A 22,532-nucleotide genomic window follows, 5' to 3' on the forward strand; every position below is an offset into this window, starting at 1 on the left:
ACACAACATTTTTCATGAACATTATCAAAAAAGACAAGATTTAGAAACAAGAAAGAAAAAAATTCAGAGCCATTTACTCCTTTAACAGTATTATGGCCACTTCCAGTTAATAAATATAATTTTCTTTTGTTGTAAAATATTCAAAACAATGCATTATAACAATAAAGCCATGTAAACAACCATTGTTATTGTTCAACCTATTAGTTTTACCTGGAAAAGCCCTGTCCCACATTAGGAAAAACCACCTGTCCCGCTTTAGGAAAGCATGTTTCCTAAAGTGGGACAGTAGAAATGTTGATCAAAATCCTAAATATTGAGAATGGTTACACCATATTAAGATATATTTTAATGCATCAACATATTATAAACACATTTTGACAAAAAATTGCAATAATTTTGTTTTTTTTTAATAAATTATGGCCTTAACATTATTTTTGTCCAAACCCTAAGTACCTAGCATTTTGGTGGTCTTCACACAGGGTGCCTCCGGTTTGAAGGCTGTCCCTCCTAAACCTATGATTGGACATTTGGGATGTCATGTGATTTTGATAATGCAATATCACAGCTTGTGTGAGACCACATTTACATTAACTTTCTTTTGCTATAGGAAGACCTACACCCATTTAAGCTTAAGTGTCCCACATTAGGCAGTGTCCCACATTAGGCGAATCCACCCTACGTCAATATTTTGTAAACTGCCATAGTCAGAAAATGTGTCTCTTAACAAGCCGTTTTAATTTCACCCGGCTTATTACATCACAAGCCGGGTGATGTGAATATTCAAGCCCGCGCTCCCATGGTTACCATGGTTACCTCAGCTACCAGAGCGAAGCTTCTAAACCGACCGTTTGGAGCAGGGCTGTGAAACTGGTGTGTAGAGAACCAGCTGTGCTCAATCTTTTGTTTTTTCTGACCAAAGCATACACTAACATTACTTTTAGACATCAAGGTACCATGTCAAGAAGCAGAAATGAGCTGAATATGAAATTAGTAATGATGTTATAAATATGAAGTTAGTATGGTATGGTAGCCTACGTAACATGTCTGTATAATGTCACTCACTCATGTTGCTGGTGGAGGAGGTGGACATCAGCCCCTAACACACTGGAGGAGAGCGCTGTAGCCCACTGTGAAAGACGAGGCCCACCCACGGTCACGGTGCTGTGGGTAGCCGTGTCCCCAAAGATATTCAATAAATGGAAAGATACTCCATGAACGGCTGCTCCAATGATATGAAATGGTATACACTTCCTGTCTCTCTAAGTGGGCGTGGCCAACCGTCACCCCACCTCGTCTGTGAACGTGTGTGTGGATTTATACAATTTGTAGGTAGATGAAAGTGAGATATTTATATTTTCTTATGATAACATTAAATATTTACACTACTAACAGTAATATTTAGCATGCCAAAAATAATTTAAATCATTTTCACGGGAGTTCGCGGGCGTTTGTTTGACGTTGCCTAGGAGATCTGTGCCAAATCTCGCGAGAGTGTGTCGTAGAGACAGAGACAGGTCTGGAACAAAGTGGATTTTCTCCGGATCTCTCCGTCTGAAAATTACCATTTTGGTGTCAAACTGTTCAGAAGAGATGTGGCTTGTGAAAAATGAGTCCAAAATTTGCTTCAGTGACCGTGGGGAGAAAGACCCGACCATAATCGGTGTTCACATTAAATTGTCCCATAGGAATCAATACACTCCAAGCTGCCTCTGGTCTCTCTAAAGGGGCGTGGCCGTGCAGAAGCCCACGTGACATGCATACAGGAAGCTGACTCGTCATGAAAGGTCTTGGTTTATAAACCGTCTTTGGTGTCCCCTCCGGCGGCCAGCGGCCAGCGGGCAGCAGGGGGCGCTGACACCGCCGCCTGGTGCTGCTGCTGCACCATGAAACGAAGAAGAGGGAGGTCCCCCGGTGCCGAGCTACCTGTTTCCTTTCTGTTGTCGGTGTCATCTCGCTTCAAATCACAGGTAAGAGCTGCTAAAGAAACAACAACTCGAGTTATTTCTATTTAAACGCAGTGTGCGACGCCCCGGGTGGTTGGTAAGACCCGAGCACGTCGACAGAAGAGGCGACGAGCTGAGACTATTTTCGCTAAGTTGTAACTCAGGTTAGGCTAATCAATATCTGGCCTTGTGTTGAGCTTCAGCACTGATACTGGGGCGAAGGTTATGACACACGCGTTACTGGTATTATGTGTAAAGTTGTTTGGCATCGGACCAGGCAGCTTTCTGTGAAGCTACAGCTACATGGTATCCTCGGTGCTGCTAATGCTCTTAGCCCCGCTGCTCTGAAAACCAAAACCCACTCAAGTGTCGGGAAATGTTACGTTCACTTGCAGATAAGTCACACGTACCTGTGTTAGTTTCATCATGTCAACACAGAAAACCATTGTGTGTGTTCGTTATTTTCATTCGGCATACATGTTTTACCAACACTGTGTGTATTTCCACGGTGTTGATGTTGAAGCTCCGTCAGGCGGTGGTCGGTTCATTCAAACAGGAAGCAGCTGTAGCTTTCACTTTCCCTCATCCCGGGTTATTTCCACTCACAGTTACGTTCAAGTGAAAAAAGTACAAGTCATCATGTAAACAGTACAACTACAAGTACAAGTCATCATGTAAACAGTACAACTACAAGTACAAGTCATCATGTAAACAGAAAGACCAGTGCAGTGAGCTGCGATGGGCAAAGTCTAAATACAGGCACGTGTTTAGAAGATGCTTTATTATGATGTATTGGTTTTGTACAAGTAATTGATTTTAACAAGTAAAGGGGAAATGAACAGTCTTCATGTATGACACTGGGTTGCAGTGAAGTGCTGTGTTGCTGTGTTGAGCAGCAGGATCACCAGATTGTATCTCTGCAAATCCTTTGAAACCGTAGCCGAGGCCGCTCCTGGTCCAGCATCTCTCTCAGCTCACACCTGCTGCACTAAGAAATATCTATCTGCACACACAACGACACAAACACCATGTCTCAAGGTTGTGGTGACAGACCTGTTGTATATGACGAGCATTCCTACAATGTTTCTGCACTTTAGCCTCAATCCTCTTTAAGTGTGACAAGGTCACTGAGTCCCAGCTGATGCCCGGTTAAGCCTGAGCTGAGAGGAGATAAACCAGTGAGCAAGATGCCAACCCCAAAGTGTTACTACAGCACTACGCAAGCAGGTCATGCTGACTGGATGGCAGTCTGTCTTTCGTTCGGAGTTGGAGGAATATCTGAACGTTTGAGTATAATTAAAGCAGGATATTGTGAAATCCCTCAAAGGGGAAGCTCTGTTCCCATCTGCTCTTCTTCACATGCTGTATCCTCTGCTTGTGTTCCAGGATGGCACAGTGGGGTGCCATATTCTCAATAATTGCTGCTCTTGGAGGAGCAGCGCTTTTAGCATCTGTACACAAGATCGATGAAGGACACACTGGAGTTTACTACAGGTGAGACGGCAGCACACACATGCATTTTCCGTTTTGTGTCCAGGTATAAACTACTGTGCTGAAATAGTGGCACATTAAAGTCCCCCTCCAACCACCCTTTTTAGTTATTTTAAAGCATTCTCAGTGGTCTTTAAATTGTGATAATGAAGTTTTTAGCCAAAATCACGAAACCTGAGCCATTTCCCAGGGCTCTCCTTCTGCAGAGCACCAGCAGCTCATTAGAAATGCGCCTCTGAGTGGTGGGCGGAGACGGCGCTGATCTGCACCCAAGACCCCCCCCCGACCTCGCTGAGAGCTGGACACTGTAGTTCAGCACGTTGAGCGTTTATTAGCGTTCCAGCGCGACCTGCCCATGCATACCCAGGGCCGGTTTTAGCTATGGGCAATATGGGCGACCGCCCAGGGCACAATCTTTGTGAGGGCGCACGAGCGCTCTCCAAAAAAAAAAAAAAAAAAGCAGACAAAACAAAACTTGCCGTCAAGTTAGTGGAGTGGTCGCTGGGGCGCCCCTATGTCACGTCAACTTGCTGCTGAGAGTCGTAGGCCTACTACAGGTTGTGTGTGTGTCAGCAGAGGCAAGGGGGGAGGGGGGCGGGGGGGATCAACTTGCGACTGCTGAGGTCTCGCGTCGGATGCTCCGCCGGCCCAGAGTGCTCTCATGCGGGGAAAGAAATGAGGGTTAAGCGCTAAACTCCTCGCCCTGAAGTTGGCTTCATGTTGGTAATGTTGCTATGGGATGCCCAGCAAATTCCTCTTCTTCCTCTTCAATGTCCGGTCTCTGGTTAACAACATGAATGAACTGCGACAGGATCACGTTATTAAAAGGATCCTGGACTGTCATGATGTTTATAATGAGCGGTTTAACAGCAACGTCACGCTGTTTCCAAAACCACACCGACTTCAGCAGAGAAGTGAGTTTAAGCACATTTTTACTTTAGCCTACAGATGGAACAGTGGTTCATGTCATTACTTTATATTCAAAATATCACCATGTTGCTGGCCCTACACTCACAAACAAAAACTATTGTAACTAAATTGTGTATTTTTTTTTAGAGGTTCAGAGGCTGTAGTCAAGCTGCTCAGTTTTAATATAGCCTAAGCCTATAATTTTATGTGATTGGCTATTTTAAAAAATCATTTAAATATGGCTGGATGATCAATAACAAATTAAACTGTGGTCTGACAAATTCAAACACATTTATTTAATTTAAAGGAACCACGGTAGCCTATAAGATCATGTGTAAGATCAAATTCAGTGTTAAAGGCGCTCAGGCAGGTGATTTTGAAATACGCTAAAAGTAATCCAGAAAGTACTATTAGTATTACTTTACTTGAGTAATCGAAATGCATTACAGATTACAGATTTTGGGACATGTAATCAGTAATCTGTAGGGGAATACATTTTAAAAGAAACCCCCCCAACACTGATTAGAATATATTCTTGTGTTTGTTCGTTGGTGGGTTTTTTTTTTTGGGGGGGGGGGGGGGGGGGGCGGATGGTTTCGCCCAGGGCGTAAAACTAGCCAGGACCGCCTCTGTGCATACCTGTGTGTGTGTCTGTGTGGTGCGTGAGAGAGAGACCGAGTCCAAGTGCAAGTTTTCTGCTGATATGTCTTCTATCATCAGAAAAATTACACAGGACCATGTGAACAACATGAAAAACACGGTTTTCATCGGAGGGGGTCTTTAAAGAAAAGAGCATCTGCTTTAGAGGTGTTTACCTCACACAGGGGTTAAACACCTGGGTGGTGGTAAGAATGCTAAACCCCACCTTTAGTTCTGTGTCCTTGTTCGTTACCTTCTGGGTGCAGAGTCAATAAATTCTCTTATCACCCGGGCAGACAATAACTATAATTAAAGCTTGTGGTTTCAAATCAAAGTTGAATCCAAATGTATCTGAGAAGATCCCTGTTTTCCTTTTCCTACCAGCAGCAGAATAAAGTACAATGAAAGCACCGAGGGCTGCTGCTTACGTTGGCATTGGCCAACAAACAGTCTGTCATCATGTCTAGAATGAGGGCTACATCAAGTTCTGTCATGTGGATCTAGATGCATAGCTTTAATATCGCTAACCACAATCTCAGTGTGGTTTTTTTTATATCAGAAGCTAAAATCGTCCTCAGGATGTACTTAAATCATCTGTTCTGAAGCCTATCCTAACATTTAACGATCACTGTGTGTGTGTGTGTGTGTCTCTCTGTGTGTGTACATAGGGGAGGAGCTCTCCTGACCACCACCAGTGGCCCAGGTTTCCATCTAATGCTTCCATTCATCACCACCTACAAGTCTGTTCAGGTGAGTCATGTCAGTTTAGTTACACAAAGTCATAAATCTCATGTGTACGTTAGACAACAGCTCAATCCCGTTAAGTAGAGCTTGAGTGATTACATAAAGTGACGGGACACACGCTGTAGTAAGGTCACAGTAAGAGGAGAGAAAAACAGAACATGGAGACAGTATCCAACACTTTGTTCCAAACTGAATAATCAGATGATAATTTAATGTTAGTGTAGTGTATGTTAGCGTCTGTTAGCTTCAGTGTGTTCTATTAGGAGACTAGAGTGCTACACGTGAACACAACAAACTCATCCAACCTATCCCGCAGCCGTGGGAGCAGACTGTAGCAGCCGACCGTACGCTCTGTAAACCGGCCATGGACGGACCGAACTGGCCGTGAACGGATGGCCAGTAGCCCCCTGATCACGCCATCGCGTAACCATAGCAAACAAGTGCCTCATCAAACCTGTGAACCCTGGTTTAACCCTTTGTTTTCATGTAACCAAAGTCTTTGGTATTCACGATATCAAAACAAACTGGCTGTCTCACAACATGAACGCATCTTGTGTCACTGTGAGCGTTATCAAAGGCGAAGCTGCATTTTTTTCTTTGGTCCACCATCCCACCAATAAAAAAAAGATGAGCCTATTTTGGTCATTTGAGAGAGAGACAATCAGACAGACACAGACACAGAGAGAATCATCGGTCATGCCGTCGAAAAACAAAAATATAAAAGGTTCAAAAGAGAGTTCTGCTTTTTTTTTTTTTAAGTATATTTTTTTGCTTTTTTGCCTTTATTTGATAGTACATAATGAGATAGACAGGAAAGGGGGAGGCAGAGAGAGGGGGGATTGACATGCAGGAAAGGTCTGCCCGACGCGGGATTCGATCCGGGGACGCCTGCGTTGAGGACTGTAGCCTCTACGTGGGGCGGCCGCTTTAACCCCTGCGCCACGCACCGCCCCCAAAAGAGAGTTCTGCTTGACTGTTTTTCTGAGAATTATCCTCCCAGAATGCTGAATTTGGATAAAACATGCTGTATTCAAATGAGGATATGTGCAGAGGTAAATTCATGCAAAACCGCTGATGCACGTTCCTGTCAAGGGCAGTTTTTCAGCAAGCATCTTTGCATTTACCTCCAAAACATCTCTGTCTCGTAATGTTCTGTTATTATCTCATAGCATGGTGAATGTGCAGGTCACAACTTGCACAACAACATCACAATGAGAGCGTTTTGGAGTTGTTGGATTGTGTATTTGATGAGTTTGATGAGAGAAACCAAGAAATCCCATTAGCCTCCGTAGCGTAGCTCTGAGCAGCTCGCGGCTCTGCTCCGCCGTTCTAAAAATAGCTTGCACCGACAATTAAAGATAACAAACCTACTTCTAAGACTATAGGGATTATGGCAATGGGCCAATTTGCCAAAATGTTGAACTATCCCTTTAACAGGGGTGCAAACTTGTCACCTTTCGGCGAAATTTGCCGTTTTGGATCCCAAATGGGTCATTTGTGTGATTCGTGTAAACGTTTGTGAGCATGGCGAGTGAAAGAGTCGGAGCTAGGAGATGCGTCAGCAGCGTTGTGTAGGTGCTGTATGGGACCGTGTGTGTGTGATGATCGCGATTGCGACCAATTAGCGATTAGCGCGTTTAGCATTTATCAGCGCTGCAGAGCGACCTGAGCAGCAGCAGCAGGAGGAGGAGGAGGTTGACTGACTGTGGCAGGACACCTCTGCCTCCGTTTCACTTTATGTTGCTGGTAAATAATGTGGTTGTAAAAGTAGTAGGCTAAATTTAGTATGCACTAATTAAAGGGGCAGAGCAGACATTTTAGCTTTTATATTTTATAAGATATAAGTTTTGTAAGAACCATATAGGTTTTATATTTCAGTGAATATCTAATTGTTCTTAGCATTTGTTAGATAACTTTCTTTGCCCAATAAATTAAAACATGTTGGAACTATCAATGTCTCCTCTGTTGCAGCCAGAATCTCACCTACTTTTAACCTCAGACTGTCACAATAATGGATCAGATGTCAGACTGCCTCATTCTTTCAGTTTTAACCTGAATATACAAGACATGATTGATTTTCCCAACGATCAAAGTATACCAAACTGAACTGAAAACCATGACCACAAAACCGTGAACCAAACCGAAAAGTGGATTTTGTGAACCGTTCCACCCCTAGTAAATATATCACGCCTGTTATATAAAAATTAGTTGTTTGTCTTTTGAAGACCCTCTTCACATGTTTCAAAACCAAACACAGAGAGACAGATTGTGCAGGTTTAACAGGAGCAAAAGCTGTGCAAACCTGAGTAAATCTGGACCCTAGTCTCATGCTAAAATTGACTGTAAATTCACCTTTAAAGTTGTTGTTTTTTTTAAATTTATGTAATGGTGACATATTGCCACACCTAATTTGCTGCATTTTCCTGTCACTTATCGGCCTCCAGCCACACTGATACTAATATGCATCTCTGTTTGAATGTGTAAACCTTGTTTATTAGTGAATATATGCACTCTTTTGATGCTCAGAGAAAAGAAGTGAAAAGCTTTTGGTCTGTTGGCACACAGCCTTTATTCCAAAGATGAATCCAGTATCCCAGTCCTGTAATGTGAGCTTCCTTTGTAAAAGTTCTAATGTTCAGCGTGTGTTGCAATATTGTGTCAAAGAGCTGTCACTGAAATATGAAGCTATTCCATTTCATACAGTGCTGATGGATTAATTGTTTTTACAATGATGTCAGATATGCACATCTGGAGTGCCTGAGAACAATGTATTAAATGTGCTTCTTAATTTGCTCCTCACAGACAACGATACAGACGGATGAGGTGAAGAACGTACCCTGTGGCACGAGGTGGGTTGGCTGTTTTTGCTGCTTTGACTTGTGTCAGATGTGGACGTGAGACTTCTTACACGTAGGAGTCGCACTCCCACAGTACAAAAGCAAACACCATCAGAGATTCATCAGTCCATGTGTCTAAACCGCTGACAGCTTTAGATACGATCCTTTCATCACATGTACCGGTATGTTGTTTTTCAGTGAAAATGTGTGGTCAATTATAAAGTTTTTTATTGTCTTCTTTTTCAGCGGAGGAGTGATGATCTACTTTGATCGGATAGAAGTGGTCAACTTTCTCATTCCAACAGCAGGTAAACTCTCCAGTGTTCAAGGCCAAAAACATCCATTACTCCATTGTTCTTTTTGTTTTAGATCTTGTGTCGGTCACTCAGGCACAGTAGGGCTGTCACTCTTCCCCCAAATCAGATTGGAGTTTCTAATGCTTCTTACGTTAAATATTCTAATTATATCCGAATATTTAATGGTTTTTTTTGTTTATTTTTAGCTCATTATATACTGTACATCTATACCAGCTTATTATGACGTCCCGCGTCCACTAAAGGGCATTCCAAACAAATCTGTTATGTAACATTTGCAACACACCAACTCAATATAAAACTTCAAGAAGGGAAATCGAGATATTTAGTAGAGGTGCAACAGATCACAGCTGATCCACGGATCCATCGATAAAAACAAAAAAAAGAATGTGTGTGTGTAGTGTGGGAACACGCAGGCGCAGCCTAATAAACGGCAATTAAAAAAACTCTGCTCGTAAATGTGAAGCTGCAGCTCTACGTCGTGCACAACAACTAAATTGTTTGTTTCATCAACATGTTTACCACCCTGAATGATGCGACGCACTACGTTAATTTGCATCATTGTGGAAGGCACACATCAGTTTTCACCTTTGAATATTCTCATTTTGAAAATGATTCAAATTCTGTTCGAATAGCGAAGTTCGATCTGACAGCCCCAGAGTGTGTCATGATGCAGCTGGCTCTAACTTCACCACATCCATCTCTGTGTTGTGTTACTCAAGACTTTTGTTTCCCTCTCTGCAGTGTACGACATAGTAAGGAACTTCACAGCGGATTACGATAAGGCCTTGATATTCAACAAGGTTCACCACGAGCTCAACCAGTTCTGCAGTGTCCACTCGCTGCAGGAGGTCTACATCGGCCTGTTTGGTGAGTGCAGCCGGCTGCAGACTGGCTATAATCTCACTTTTAATTTGAAACACCTTCCCTTCTGTTTGGGTTAATTGTACATTTTGTAAGCCCACACAGCCTACAGCGTCGGCCTCAAAGGACCCTGGATTTATAGTTTACACACAGCTGCAATGCATATGCACTGTGCTAAAACGAGCATGTAGATGCAACCATGGTGAAACTACTGTACAACTTACTCAGGATCATTTATCAGATGAGAAAACATGTAGGGACATTTTTTCTGAGCTGTAGATTTTATGTTATGTGCTCTGACTTGAACATGCAGCGTCTTACAGAAATGTGAAGGTCAAATAAGCAGCGAAGTTATTGAAACTATAAAGTTGGCCTTACGTAAACATAGAGCAACATGTTTGAACTGACAGATTAAATACACATGCTCTTACTTTGTTTTCATCTCTCATGTGCAAATAAGCTGCAGAGGAGCTTCTCGTCATGTTAAACATATGAAAATGTTTTTTTTGGTGCCTCTGTGACAGCCAGAGGTATATCGTTTTTGTTATCATTATCGTACGTCTATCCCGTTCTCATAGATTCAATATCACACTCTTTAAATTCACCACAGACATTCACTTGGATTCAGGGATGAGCTGTGTAGATTTTGGTGGTTAAAGGTTCAAAGTCACAAAACACAGCTTTGTGGATTTACCATCTCAGAGACGCCTCAAAGGAGATTCTTCAAATTTGATGCAAACGTTCAATTGGACTTGAAGACAAACTGATGAGATTTAGATGGTCAACAACTGAATGTAAACACAACTGCTTTTGATAGAGTAGGTGAGTGAAGATGAAAAAAAAATATGAGTTCAAATTTGTCATCTGAGACGTTTGTCCAGGGACAGGAAAACATGGTGCCATCTGCCTTTCTTCACCACATGCCACATACACTCAGTTGGTGCTTTATGAGGAACATTACACCGGCACTGGGTGGGCTGCACCGGGTGGGCTCTCCCCACGGGGTGAGGGGGGATGAAAACCTGCCTGGGACTAGTTCACATACAACATGTGTGACAAAACCGTTACAGTAATCAGAGCAGAGCAATATATAAAATATAAATACCTGCATAGTCAGATTGTTATTTACACAGTCGAATAAAAGATTGAATGAAACGTTTACAGTTGTAGATTGTGTTACAGTCATAAAAACTGGTCATATGCCTTATAACTACAGGTTAGTAGACAAAGAGGTGATAACTCAGACTGGACAGAAGAGTACTAAGAGAAATAAATAAAGTGTGTTTTTTCTGATCACACAGACTTTGAGTATTTAAAGGGATAATTTAACATTTTGGCAAATTGGCCCATTGCCATAATCCCTATAGTTTTAGCAGTAGGTTTGTTACCTTTAATTGTTGGTGGAAGCTATACGGTGGAGCAGAGCCACGAGCTGCTCAGAGCTACGCTACCGAGGCTCATGGGATTTCTTGGTTTCCCTCATCAAACTTATCAAATACACAATCCAACAACTCCAAAACGCTCTGGTGACAAGTTGTGACCTGCACATTCACCACGCTATGAGATAATAACACAACGTTATGAGACTGAGTTGTTTTCGAGGTAAATTCATGCAAAACCGCTGATGCGGGTTCCTGTCCGGGGCAGTTTTTCAGCAAGCAGTCTCTGCGTTTACCTTGAAAACAACTCAGTCTCGTAACGTTTCGTTATTTCGGGGGCGGGACTAGATAAGCTTTTGCTTCTCCCGCTTTCCCTTTCGGCCATGTGTATTGTATTACTTGAACTAAGATGATGTGTGAAGATGATGATCTAACTGACATGCCCGAAATAAACAAATAAATAAATAAAACCGTGGCTGCCCACTGCTCCTCAGAGATGGGTTAAATGCAGAGAAGGAATTTCACTATACTAGCTGTATATGTGATAAGAAAGTACCGTTACCTTTAAATGAATAGAACATTTGTACAGTGAAAAGTACTATTATTTACAAATGCTCCATGTTATATATCCAACAAGAAAATCTGTATTTTACACCTAAAATATCCCCCCAGAAATATTGAAAATACAGATGAGGTGTTATTACGTGAGTCCAGTGTGTTCTCTGTTACATAAAGGTGAACTGTTATAGAGTGTTATTGCATGTGACAGGAAGGATCTGTTTATGAATAAAACCTGTTGCATTCAGTTAGCAGTTTGATGTGTGTGTTTTGTTAGATTCAGGGCAAATGCAACAAAGCTTTGTGCCAAAAGCTCAGAAGCCTGTGCATATTCTCATTTGTCCAGGTCATAGTATCTCAAAGGAGTTTAAATCGAAAGCAACTGGACTTGGTTATTTATCTATGAAGACGTTTCACCTCAAGAGGCTTCATCAGTTCATGTAGCATCTGACCAGGCTGGGACTGGTCCAGCTCAAAAGCTCAGAAGTCTTTTTTTTCCCACTTAGCCTGGTGGCAGAGGGCTTCAGTGTGGAGTGCAGCAGCCAGGTCATTTGAGGAGAGGACAAGAGGAAACAACAGAGTCAGAGGCGCTACAGCCTGATCTCGGTCTGAGAGCTGTGGAGAAACCTGACACCATGTGCACACACTGCGCTACTCGTGTTGCTCGTGCTAGCGGCAACTGGTTCAGTATGTTGGCTCATGTTGACATGACTGCATCACATCATTTCTGCAGATTCATCAGCAGCACTCTCACATCTGCCAGCTCCACTTCTACCTCATCCCAGATGTGTCCTGCTAGATTCAGGCAGGAAGTAGCCAGTAGAGGATCATAAAGGGATGTACGTGGGCAGCAACAATACTCAGATGTGTGGTACTGAAACCACAACTGGTTTGTATTACTGGAAACCAGCAGCAGCAGCAGCCTGCTCTGACCTACCATCTGCTGCCTCAGCTCCAATCCAGCTTCATTAGGCTGGATATGTTTTCCACCCCCCCCCCCCAAAAAAAAAAGAAAAGAAAAGAAAAATTCTACTCTACCAACCATAATGATGTGACGAAACTTGAATGAAATACCTTATCGGACCAGACACACAGGCAGGAGGCAGCAGAAGTGTAGTAGCCAATGAACAGCGCCGATTCAGTGCATTTCATAATAAACAACCCACATTACAACCATCTATAAAAACAAAAGAAAGGAAACCCAAGGCCCAACCTGGCCCGTGTCATTTGTATATCTTTTCGGCCTGAACCAGCATCAGTTTGGGTTGGTCGGGCCGGCCCCGGCCCGTTGAGGATTCAGAGTTGTTTTCCTGCTAAGTGGCAATGAAGCGGTTATTATCAGAGTTACTCTAGACTTTCTGTCTGCTCCAACCAGCTCTCATTAACAAAACATTTCTTTTTTCTTTTCTTTAAGTATTTTTGGGGGCCTTAAATTGACAGGACAGTTTAGAGAGTCAGAGAGGGGGAATGACATGCAGCAAAGGGCGACCAGGGGAATCGAACCGGGGCCGTCTGATTGTATAAGGAGCGCCTGTTCAACCCAGTGAGCTGTACGACGTTCCAAACAAAACATTTCTGTCCAAACAACTGCTGCTCTCTGGGTGTTTATTGTTCCACCACTGACTGGACCCGTGCAGCTCTCTGACCGGACGGAGCAGTTACAACTCTGAGATCTGACAGTGTGATAACACCTGAAAATCACTGGTGTCAAGTGCTCACACAGAGAGTGTGTCGCGATATGACACCTACTTCTACACCTTTTGTCTGCATGAGAGAAACACTTTGTGAAATCAAAGAGCCGCTCAGCATCATCTGACTCTCACTCTGTGTTCTCCACCACAGACCAAATCGATGAAAATCTGAAGCTGACGCTGCAAGAGGATCTGACCAACATGGCACCTGGACTCATCATACAGGTACAGTTAGGCCACTCACTTTGGAAGAGCTCAGAGTATCAAGGTTATTAAAGGGGTACTTCACCCAAAATCTACTCACCGTCATGCCAAGGAAGGGTTTGGAGAACTTTCTGAGTTATCAAAATGCTTTTGGAGTTCCAGGGGGGGTCCGGCTGTGAGATGTTCGTTCGTCATTGTAAACCGTTGGATGTTTGATGTAAACATGGAAGAACATCTCGCAGTAAATCTCGTGCAGCCACTGGGAGCTACTACTTCAACAAGGATAAAAACAGAGATCAAATTAATTTTTTCCGAACAACTTTTTCATGAGGCGGCTTCAGGACACTTGGGACAGTACGGACGAGCAGTATGGAGGTATCTGGATGTTTCATAGTGTGTCGTTTGGACGATTCAAAAGTGAGCTCTATCCGACGCCATTATATGAAAATCTGTTGCCAGCCGGACCCCCCCCCGGAACTCCAAAAGCATTTTGATAACTTCGAGAGTTTTCCAAACCCTTCCTTGGCATGACGGTGAGCAAAATATTGGTGAATTATCGATTTAATAGTATCCCTTTAATAATACTCCCAGTCTGTTGCTCTAAATCAAGCTTTGCAGGATTTACAAAGCCTCCTGGAGCATTTATCATAACGGCACGAAACAAAATTGTTTTTTGCGGAATGTTTAATAAAGAACAACATCACAACTGACTGACTTTAAAAGACCCACTTGTGGTTTCTCCCCTATCCCCCCCCTCTCCTCCATTTCTTTTGTGCCTTTAAAACGCTCCTCTGTGTCCTGTAAAATCTCCAGACACACTTGAAATAACAACTTTCTTCTCTTCCTGAGAATCCAATAGGGTTAGAGTTCAGAGGGTCTTTGAACAGGACCCTGTCTCAGGGCGTTTTGCCAACTGGTGTTTTGTTGCTTAAGAATCCCTTGGTGATTTTTTTTTTTTTTAATCTAATGTTGGCTACACTCCTGCTGTTTTAACAGTCTGTATCTTTGTGTGACTGGTGAACAGGCGGTCCGTGTGACAAAACCCAACATCCCAGAGAGCATTCGCCGGAACTACGAGCTCATGTGAGTTTTCTTCTACTTTTTTTTTTTTTTGCCCAACAAAGAATGTTCCTTGACCTCTGGGGCTTGTATTGTGTATTTATTTTCCCTCCCAAATGGATGGATGTGATCTTCATCCAACTTACTCTGCCAATTCCACTGTTTCATGTCAGTCAGTGAACGTCTTACTTTCGCTTTATGAAGCAGAAGCATCTGCTCAGTCACAGCCACTGTGGTCGGATTAAGAAACATAAGACTTACGGTAAACTCAGCTGGAGCCAGAAGCACTGTGAGTCATCACACATTACATGTTGCATTGACTGAGGGTTAATGGTGAATTGGTTTACTGTACTCTACTTGCACATTTCCCAGAAACTTCTTTTTCTTCTTCATTGCAGATAAGATATTAATTTGGTGCCTTACTCGGGAAATGTGAATGAAAACAGACTGAACGCACAGATAAATCTCTTTATCAGTGACTCACACTGTTTTAGTTCAGAGGAATAAACCTGTAAACACGCAACAGACTCTTTGCTGAGGACCATCTCTCATTGTTCAAAGCTTTCTGTTTCACAACCTGAATCCAGCAGGTTTACTTTTAAAATTCTTTTAATTTAGTCATCTTTAAACCAGCTGTCTGTGATTTCAGACAGAGGTAGAAAAGAAAAAAGCAAGCATCTCCTTCTCAGTGAGCTCCGTGAGCATGGAGAAGTCTCTGGATGTCTGAAGTTGCCTTGTTTTGAAATGAGAATCCTTTGGTAAAACCACCTCTTTATTAGCAGATGCATGAAAAAGTGGAAACCAAAGCTTCATGCTGCAGGCAGGAAGTCAGCATCTCTAACTGGAGTCTGCAATTTAACTAGAGCTGTAAAACACAAGCTGTCTCAGTGGATATAAATGTACCCATAAGTAACTCATTAGCTCTGAAGTGCTAATGAAAATGTGCATCTGTCCAAAGAAAATACAAGTTCTAGTTCAATTCTACCTTCAGAACTGTATTTATTATTTTCATTAACCACTTTGACTGGTGCTGCATATACAACACTTGAGATGCATTAGAAGAAGAAAGCTCTTCCATCACAGGCCCGGAGACCTAAAACTGTACTGATGAATCAGGGATGTCCCTGCCAAGTGATGAACTGAGACACAAACACAGTCTATCAATAACCTGCAGCGGCCTTTTAAGTTCACTTTTATCATCACTGCATCTAAACATGTCACTTATCAGTTGCTATCCAAAAAAAAAAAAAGGTTATGTGCTAACTGAATCATCAAAGTCGAAAGTCAAAAGTTGGACACCAAGTGACTTAGATAGTTTATTCATATGTTCCACAGATGTTTTGTGCAGCTGGACTTTTTTTTTTTTTTTAACTAACTTATACCCTATGTCACAAAATATCCATCTGCCAAAAGTGCAGTTTGTCTGTAACGTCATGCCTGGCTCTAAGATAGACTGTACACACAAGAAACAAATAGAAACTCACCATAGAGCAAGAAAAGTAAGTTTTTGTACTATGTTCAAAATTGAAGTTATTAGACTCTTATTTTGGAATTCAAATGACCTCTTGTGTGCCAGCTTTTCCCCAAGTCATCTACATGAGGTCAATAGTATGTCATATCTTATGATGTGGGATGACGTTACAGATGTTGTTAATGTTGGTTAATGTTTCATCGGTTCACTGAAAGGAAATACCTAAAACCTGAAACAGTACATTGTCCACAATCCTATGACTGTGCATTATTAGTTCTGCCTGCAGACCAAACTATGCGTTGGGAGCTCGGTCTGATCACTTCCATGATGCCCGACCCCGTCACACAACTTAATACTGTGCATCACTTCCCATAATTGTTTGCCGGTGTTGTTAATGACATACTGTAGTCGTCTGCAGTTGCACCTCAGACTGTTTGCAGACGTCACACTGGGTGAACACTTTCACTGGAAATTTGTTGCGTTATAGATTTCAACTGCACACAGAGGTCCCACAGATCCTCATGTTAACGTTTTTTTTTGCTTCTAATGTTACCCTGTAGCAACCATCCACACACACAAATCATTTGTTGCATTTGGCAAATGTTGTTTTAATAATCTGAGGTTTGTCCGGCCAGAGAGAAGAGTTTCAACACGCCTTTCACTTTTTAACAAATGCCATTTTAATAAAGAACATTCACTGCTTTTACTTTCACTTCAGAGTAAAATGGTTCATTATGTGTTTAGATCACTTTTGTTTAAGCCTGTGAGACAGTCTGTGGTATTACTTACCATGGACTGTGTCCATGAGAGCAGCACTTCTCAGCAGTTGAAACTCGACCATGGAAAAGACGGCCTGGACTGTTTGAATAAGCCATTGAAGGACCATAAACATAAGATAAACACATTTCCTTTAAATCAGCACTTAGGTTGTTTAATATGGAGGTTTAGTCAGAGAGAGGAACAGACCCTCTACATCCCACTGAAACCTTTTGAGTCAGACACTTCAAGCAAGAAAAGAAATCCCAGATTTGTTGCATAGGCTGACAGCCATGTGTCCATGATGGTGCAGTATTCACACATGATGAACGGGAATCTTTGAGGTTGAAATCCTGTGGTCTGATGCCAATATCTGGCTTTATGGACATTCTCCAAATGTGTCAGGGTTTAGGACTGTCTGGCTATGCTCAGGGACATTCTCATGGACTTTTTGGACACTTTGTGGCCAGTTTTTTTTATAAATAATGTTTTTGTTTTTTTCTGGGAATATCACCAATTCATTGCCTTGTTATATTAAAAACATATGAAGTCTTAATAGTTGTCACTGCCACTGCTGTTCCCAGTTGGGTCCAGTCTGGTCACACTGACTACATTTTTTAGCTTAGTGGGAATATGTGGTCCCGTGGGTGTGTGTTTTTAGTAGGTGTAGAATAAGCTGAGGACAACAGAGGACACTGAGGTTGGACTTTAAATGAACCAATGAGAGGCTGCAAGTAGTGACAACATTTAAAACAACACAAATAATAACAGGGGTCCCCACAGGAGTAATATGTCAACAATCACATACCGGTACAACAACTTGATCAACACCACCAGGGCAGGGAAGCAGATGAGGCAGATCAAGTGCCGTCCCGGGGACTCTGTGAAGGCCTGTGTGGGTGCACAGTGTGCCCCCCGGCAACAAAATAAAGATTTCTTCAATTTGTTCAGTTGTTAAGTATGCGTTAAAGGAGACATATTATGCCCCTGTTCCACACATTAAAATAGTTCCCAGGTGACATGTCTGTGACATGCTGTGGTCAAAATCCCCCAAAGATCAAACATCACATCTTTTCATCCTCTCAAAACAGCCCTGTTCAGAACGGCTGGTTTCAGTGCCTGTCCCTTTAAATGCAGATGAGCCACTGCTCATCCAATACCGATGCACACAGGTAGTGGTGGTATTATGCAAATTTCAAAAACTAATGACATCATTGTATGACAACGGATGGAACAGCTCGTAAAGCCACGTGGATTTCAATTTAGGTTGCCTGAAAATTACAGATTTTTTTTGTCAAGTCTCACATTTTGGGGGCCGAAAGGCAAGCCAAACACCCAAATATATGTTAAAGGGACATATTATGGAAATATCACTTTTTGAAGGCTCTTTATTTGGGGGTTTGTCTTGCCTTTCGGCCCCCAAAATGTGAGACTTGACAAAAAAAATCTGTTATTTTCAGGCTCCCTAGGTTGAAATCCACGTGGTTTTGTGAGCTGTTCCCTCAGTTGTCTTCAGTGATGTAACTAGATTTCCAATTTGCATAACCCCACCCCTACCTGGTACCGGTAGAAGGGGCGGGGCAAGCAGTGGCTCATTTGCATTCAAAGGGACAGGCCTTGAAATCAGCCGTTCTGAACAGGGCTGTTTTGAGAGGATGAAAAGAGCTGTGATGTTTGATCCTTGGGGTATTTTGACCAAAGCATGTCACAGACATGTCTTTAAGACACCTGGGAACTATTTTAATTTGTGGAAAATAAATGGGCACAATATGTCTCCTTTAAAGAGCCTTTAAAAAGTAAAATTTCCATAATATGTCTCCTTTAATGTTTGCAGGGAGAGTGAGAAGACGAAGCTGCTCATCTCTCAACAGACACAGAAGGTTGTGGAGAAGGAGGCGGAGACGGAGAGGATCAAAGCTGTGATAGGTGAGCAACAACGGGGGAAATAATGGCGGTGGTTCAGGGAAAGGTGCACGAGACGCATCACGGTTAAGCTGACAGCTAAATTATTTTTCTTTCCTTCGCAGAGGCCGAGAAAGTGGCTCAGGTGGCGGAGATCAAGTTCGGACAGAAAATCATGGAGAAGGAAACCGAAAAAAAGATCTCAGAAATCGAAGGTTTGGATGGAACTTCCTCCAATCACTGCACTTAAAGACAAACTTTGCCTTAGTACAGGAGCTGGGGAGTGCTACCGTTTGCATGACAATAGTTTTATAAGCATAAACACTCTAGCTGCCTCTGATTGAGCTGCATCAGATCTGTCCTCGAATGCCCTCAAGTGATGTCAGATGAGTTGGCACAGGCTCTGTCTCAAGATCTTGATGTACTGAGTTGGAAGAAACTCATGTTGACGTGTACTCCTTCAGTTGCCAGGTTTAAACACAGTAGAAGAATGTGTGAAACATAGACAGGTTGAAGGAAGGTGATATTTGCTTTTAATAGCTGACGATGTGCAAACACATACCTGCACATGTACAGTTGAGTTGTGGCACGTTTCAAAGGTTCTGTAGCCGCTGTCTCCAAGACAGCAAGTTCACACTTATTATTCATTTGTAACCGAGCATTAGGCTGGCTGGGAAAACAGCTTCCTTGTGTTGATAACATTATGAGTTAGCCTTCATCTGCAGCAGCACTGCTCTCGGGGTTTAATGGACTCTGACTGAGGCAGTCAACTGTGGCAAAAGAGACAAAGGCTGTCTTTACACTGCATGGTTCAACTGGCCCAAAATCAGAATTTTTTCCTCTCAAGTAGCCCAGATCGGATCTGTAACATGAACGTGTAAACGGGACAAATACTCATGGAATCGGATATTGTCAGATCAGATTCAGGCCCCTATCATATGTGGAAATAAATCAGATACAAATTGGATTCCGGCCAATACGTCTGTAGTATAAACAGACGGATCAGATCTTTCCTGCCAATGTGTGTCGTACGTCATCAATAGTAATATTAATTCCCATGCCCACACGTTTCGCTGAACCTCTGTAGCCTGTGATTGACACGTGGGACTGACCTGGACTAGACTACCATGGCCAGCTGTGGCCAGCTGTGGCCAGCTGTGGCCACTGGTACAGGAGTTATTACACTGTTTCATTTCATGGCATCTGCTTTTTTCCCCTCACTAGTTCTTTGTTCATATAACATTCATTTATATGCGGATCCAGGGAGTGAGTGACAGAGAGAGCGTACGAGAGAAACGCCAGATTTCACGTTTTCCTACCGGCAAAAACTGAAACAAGTCGATTATAAATCAAGAGAGGAAACAAACAATGTACATATACAGTATGTGTCCAAGAGGCTTTGTCACCATCAGCTACTCATCTGACAACAGGTCCGCTCCACGCAGCCACTTCACTAACTTTATTTTTTAAGGACAGACTAGATGTTCACTTTGTAAACAGTGACGTGTTGGATATAAACTCTGAGCACCAGACTCACCTATTCATATGGAATTATAATGTGACCTAATAAATATCCCGTCTTTAAAAAAGTCCACAAGCTTATTTACTTTTCAGCGGGTTGTTTCAGTTAGGCAAAGCAGGTGTAAAAGAAAATATCAGACATGGGACACTTCTGATAGAACATGTAAATAGACAGTCAAAAAAACAAACAAATCGGAACTGGGTATCAAGGCCTGTAGTGTAAAGACAGCCAAAAAGAACATCGTTGCTCACCTGGCACTTCAAAAGAAGATGATCCGTCGCTCCTGACTTCCTCTCCTCGTCTTTAATTAATGTGCTGGGTGATGTTGTCCGATGATGTAACAGATATAATTTGAACATCCTGCCATTTTGACCCACGTTAGTCATTTTAGTATTTTTAGTTTCACATCAAAATGTCCAGTGGAACCAAAACACTGAACCTGAAAGTCTGTGTTGTGGTACTTGGGTCACAGAGTTTTGTTGTGACGTCTGATTCGCCGCTGGAGCCGGAGAAACAGCTGCTCAGTTGGAGCTGCTGCTTGTTTTCGACCTCCTCCCTGCTGTCTGAGCTATAAAGAGTGAACTTTTTACATCATCCTGCTGCTGTTGACTCCTGACAGTGTTTGTTTGTGATTTTCAGACAGCGCCTTCCTGGCCCGACAGAGAGCCAAAGCAGATGCAGATTTCTACACAGCACAGAGAGTAGCTGAGGCCAACAAGGTAAAGAGATGACACAAAGGTAAATCTTACCTCAGCCAGGAGAAACTGTTTCTAATCTGACCTCTGTCACCTCCTCTCGCAGCTCAAGTTGACACCAGAGTACCTGCAGCTCATGAAGTTCAAGGCCATCGCAAGCAACAGCAAAATCTACTTTGGGAACGACATACCCCAGATGTTTGTGGACTCTGGCTCCGCGGGGAACTCCATAAAAGCCTCTGCAGCCATGGACATTATGGGCGATCAGATCCTGGACCTGGATTAAGTTATGGGATCCACAGGACCACCCGGGGGTGGGGGACTATCTGCTGGGGGGCAGGAGCCTGACCCACAGGCGGGCTGAAGTGCAGGTTCTCCCTCTGGCCTAGAGAGGCTCTGCTGACCAGGGCCTGTATTTCTCAGACATCTCAGAACCACTGATAGAAATCACATTGAAAGTTTGAGGAGGAAGTTAAAAAACCTTATAAACCTCAGGCTAAAGGACATACGTAAGTTATTTTTGAAGTTTCCTGTTTGATATAACAGAAAATGCTATAATTTGGATTCAGAACCTCAAGTAAGGTTGAGGAAGCATTAAATAGCACCACCTGGGGGTGTGTGATGAGCTCTTTTAAAACTGACAATTAACCAAAACAGTAATTTAAAAGAATTGGCCCTGCTGTTGCACTGCTGGCACAGTCTGTGTGGTAAGTGTACCCAGTCTAATGTGCTCATACTGTGTTCTCTCTTTGTTTCACGTGTGTCCTCACTGAGCGTTTGACACACTGAATTGTTCTGAAGGATTAAAGTTCAAAATATTTTCCAATCAAGTCACTAGCAGGTTAATATTCATCATAATTAAGCTTTTAGGTGCACTGAATTCAGTCACAGTCATCGACCACCCAGCCTGCGGCTTTTGATGCATTGTCTTGTACATGGAGTCTCATCCCTCTGAGTAAACGATGCTACAAGCTTTCTGCTCCGCAGTATTTAGTGTTTAGTAGCATAACAGTGGGTCTTAAATTACATACATTGTTGGACAAATGTAGATTTTTAATCACTAACCTCCAACAACCACTTTCACCAGTGTTGGCCTAGAGCTGGAATTAGCAGATTAAACTATTTGGTTATTTTAGACATGTATACTAGGGGAGACCGGGGATGGTTGTAACATTTTTTATCTCAGCTCCCATAACTTGCAGAGTGTTCATGGTAGAGCTCTCAAATTTTGACACAGAATACCCCCATTTGTCCTCTACAAGTAGCAGTGCCTTGAACTTCTTAAACTATATCACAGAATTCACTATTTGATGTCAAATGCAAGGAGTGCCACTGTTACAACCTACCCCACTACCAGGGTTGTAACACAACCTGGGGTAAATTGTAACAGTGAGATTAAAAACTAAAAACTGAGACCAAACCAATAAAACATGCATCTACAGTATGTAAGTTTATTGTGCATGTTCCAACACTAAAGCATCTTCCTATGGTTCAGTATGAACAAAAATAATTCATCACTGACGGATAAATAAGCATTGACAGTGGTGTGGATCC

The 22,532-nt window shown here is 42.6% G+C and overlaps 1 protein-coding gene across 1 annotated transcript; it reads left to right on the plus strand.

The window, feature by feature from the left end:
- The first annotated feature begins 1,874 nt into the window (after positions 1-1,874).
- erlin2 (ER lipid raft associated 2) lies at positions 1,875-21,804 on the plus strand. The gene is made up of 12 exons (XM_085787755.1): positions 1,875-1,967; positions 3,330-3,437; positions 5,651-5,732; positions 8,529-8,575; positions 8,810-8,871; positions 9,622-9,747; positions 13,521-13,594; positions 14,598-14,656; positions 18,694-18,785; positions 18,887-18,976; positions 20,923-21,002; positions 21,085-21,804. Exons 2-12 carry the CDS (start codon positions 3,331-3,333, stop codon positions 21,262-21,264), a joined length of 999 nt encoding a protein of 332 aa, XP_085643881.1. The 5' UTR covers positions 1,875-1,967; position 3,330; the 3' UTR covers positions 21,265-21,804.
- Positions 21,805-22,532: the final 728 nt, after the last annotated feature.

Source organism: Trachurus japonicus, chromosome 9 (assembly GCF_045865225.1).
Source record: "Trachurus japonicus isolate A0001 chromosome 9, Traja_1.0".
NCBI lineage: Eukaryota > Metazoa > Chordata > Actinopteri > Carangiformes > Carangidae > Trachurus > Trachurus japonicus.

Bases quoted from the DNA above. Each gene is read 5' to 3' on its own strand.
- erlin2 (XM_085787755.1), top strand. From the start codon at position 3,331: ATGGCACAGTGGGGTGCCATATTCTCAATAATTGCTGCTCTTGGAGGA. The intron at 3,438-5,650 runs GTGAGACGGCAG...GTGTGTACATAG, and splicing joins CACACTGGAGTTTACTACAG to GGGAGGAGCTCTCCTGACCA. The intron at 13,595-14,597 runs GTACAGTTAGGC...ACTGGTGAACAG, and splicing joins CACCTGGACTCATCATACAG to GCGGTCCGTGTGACAAAACC.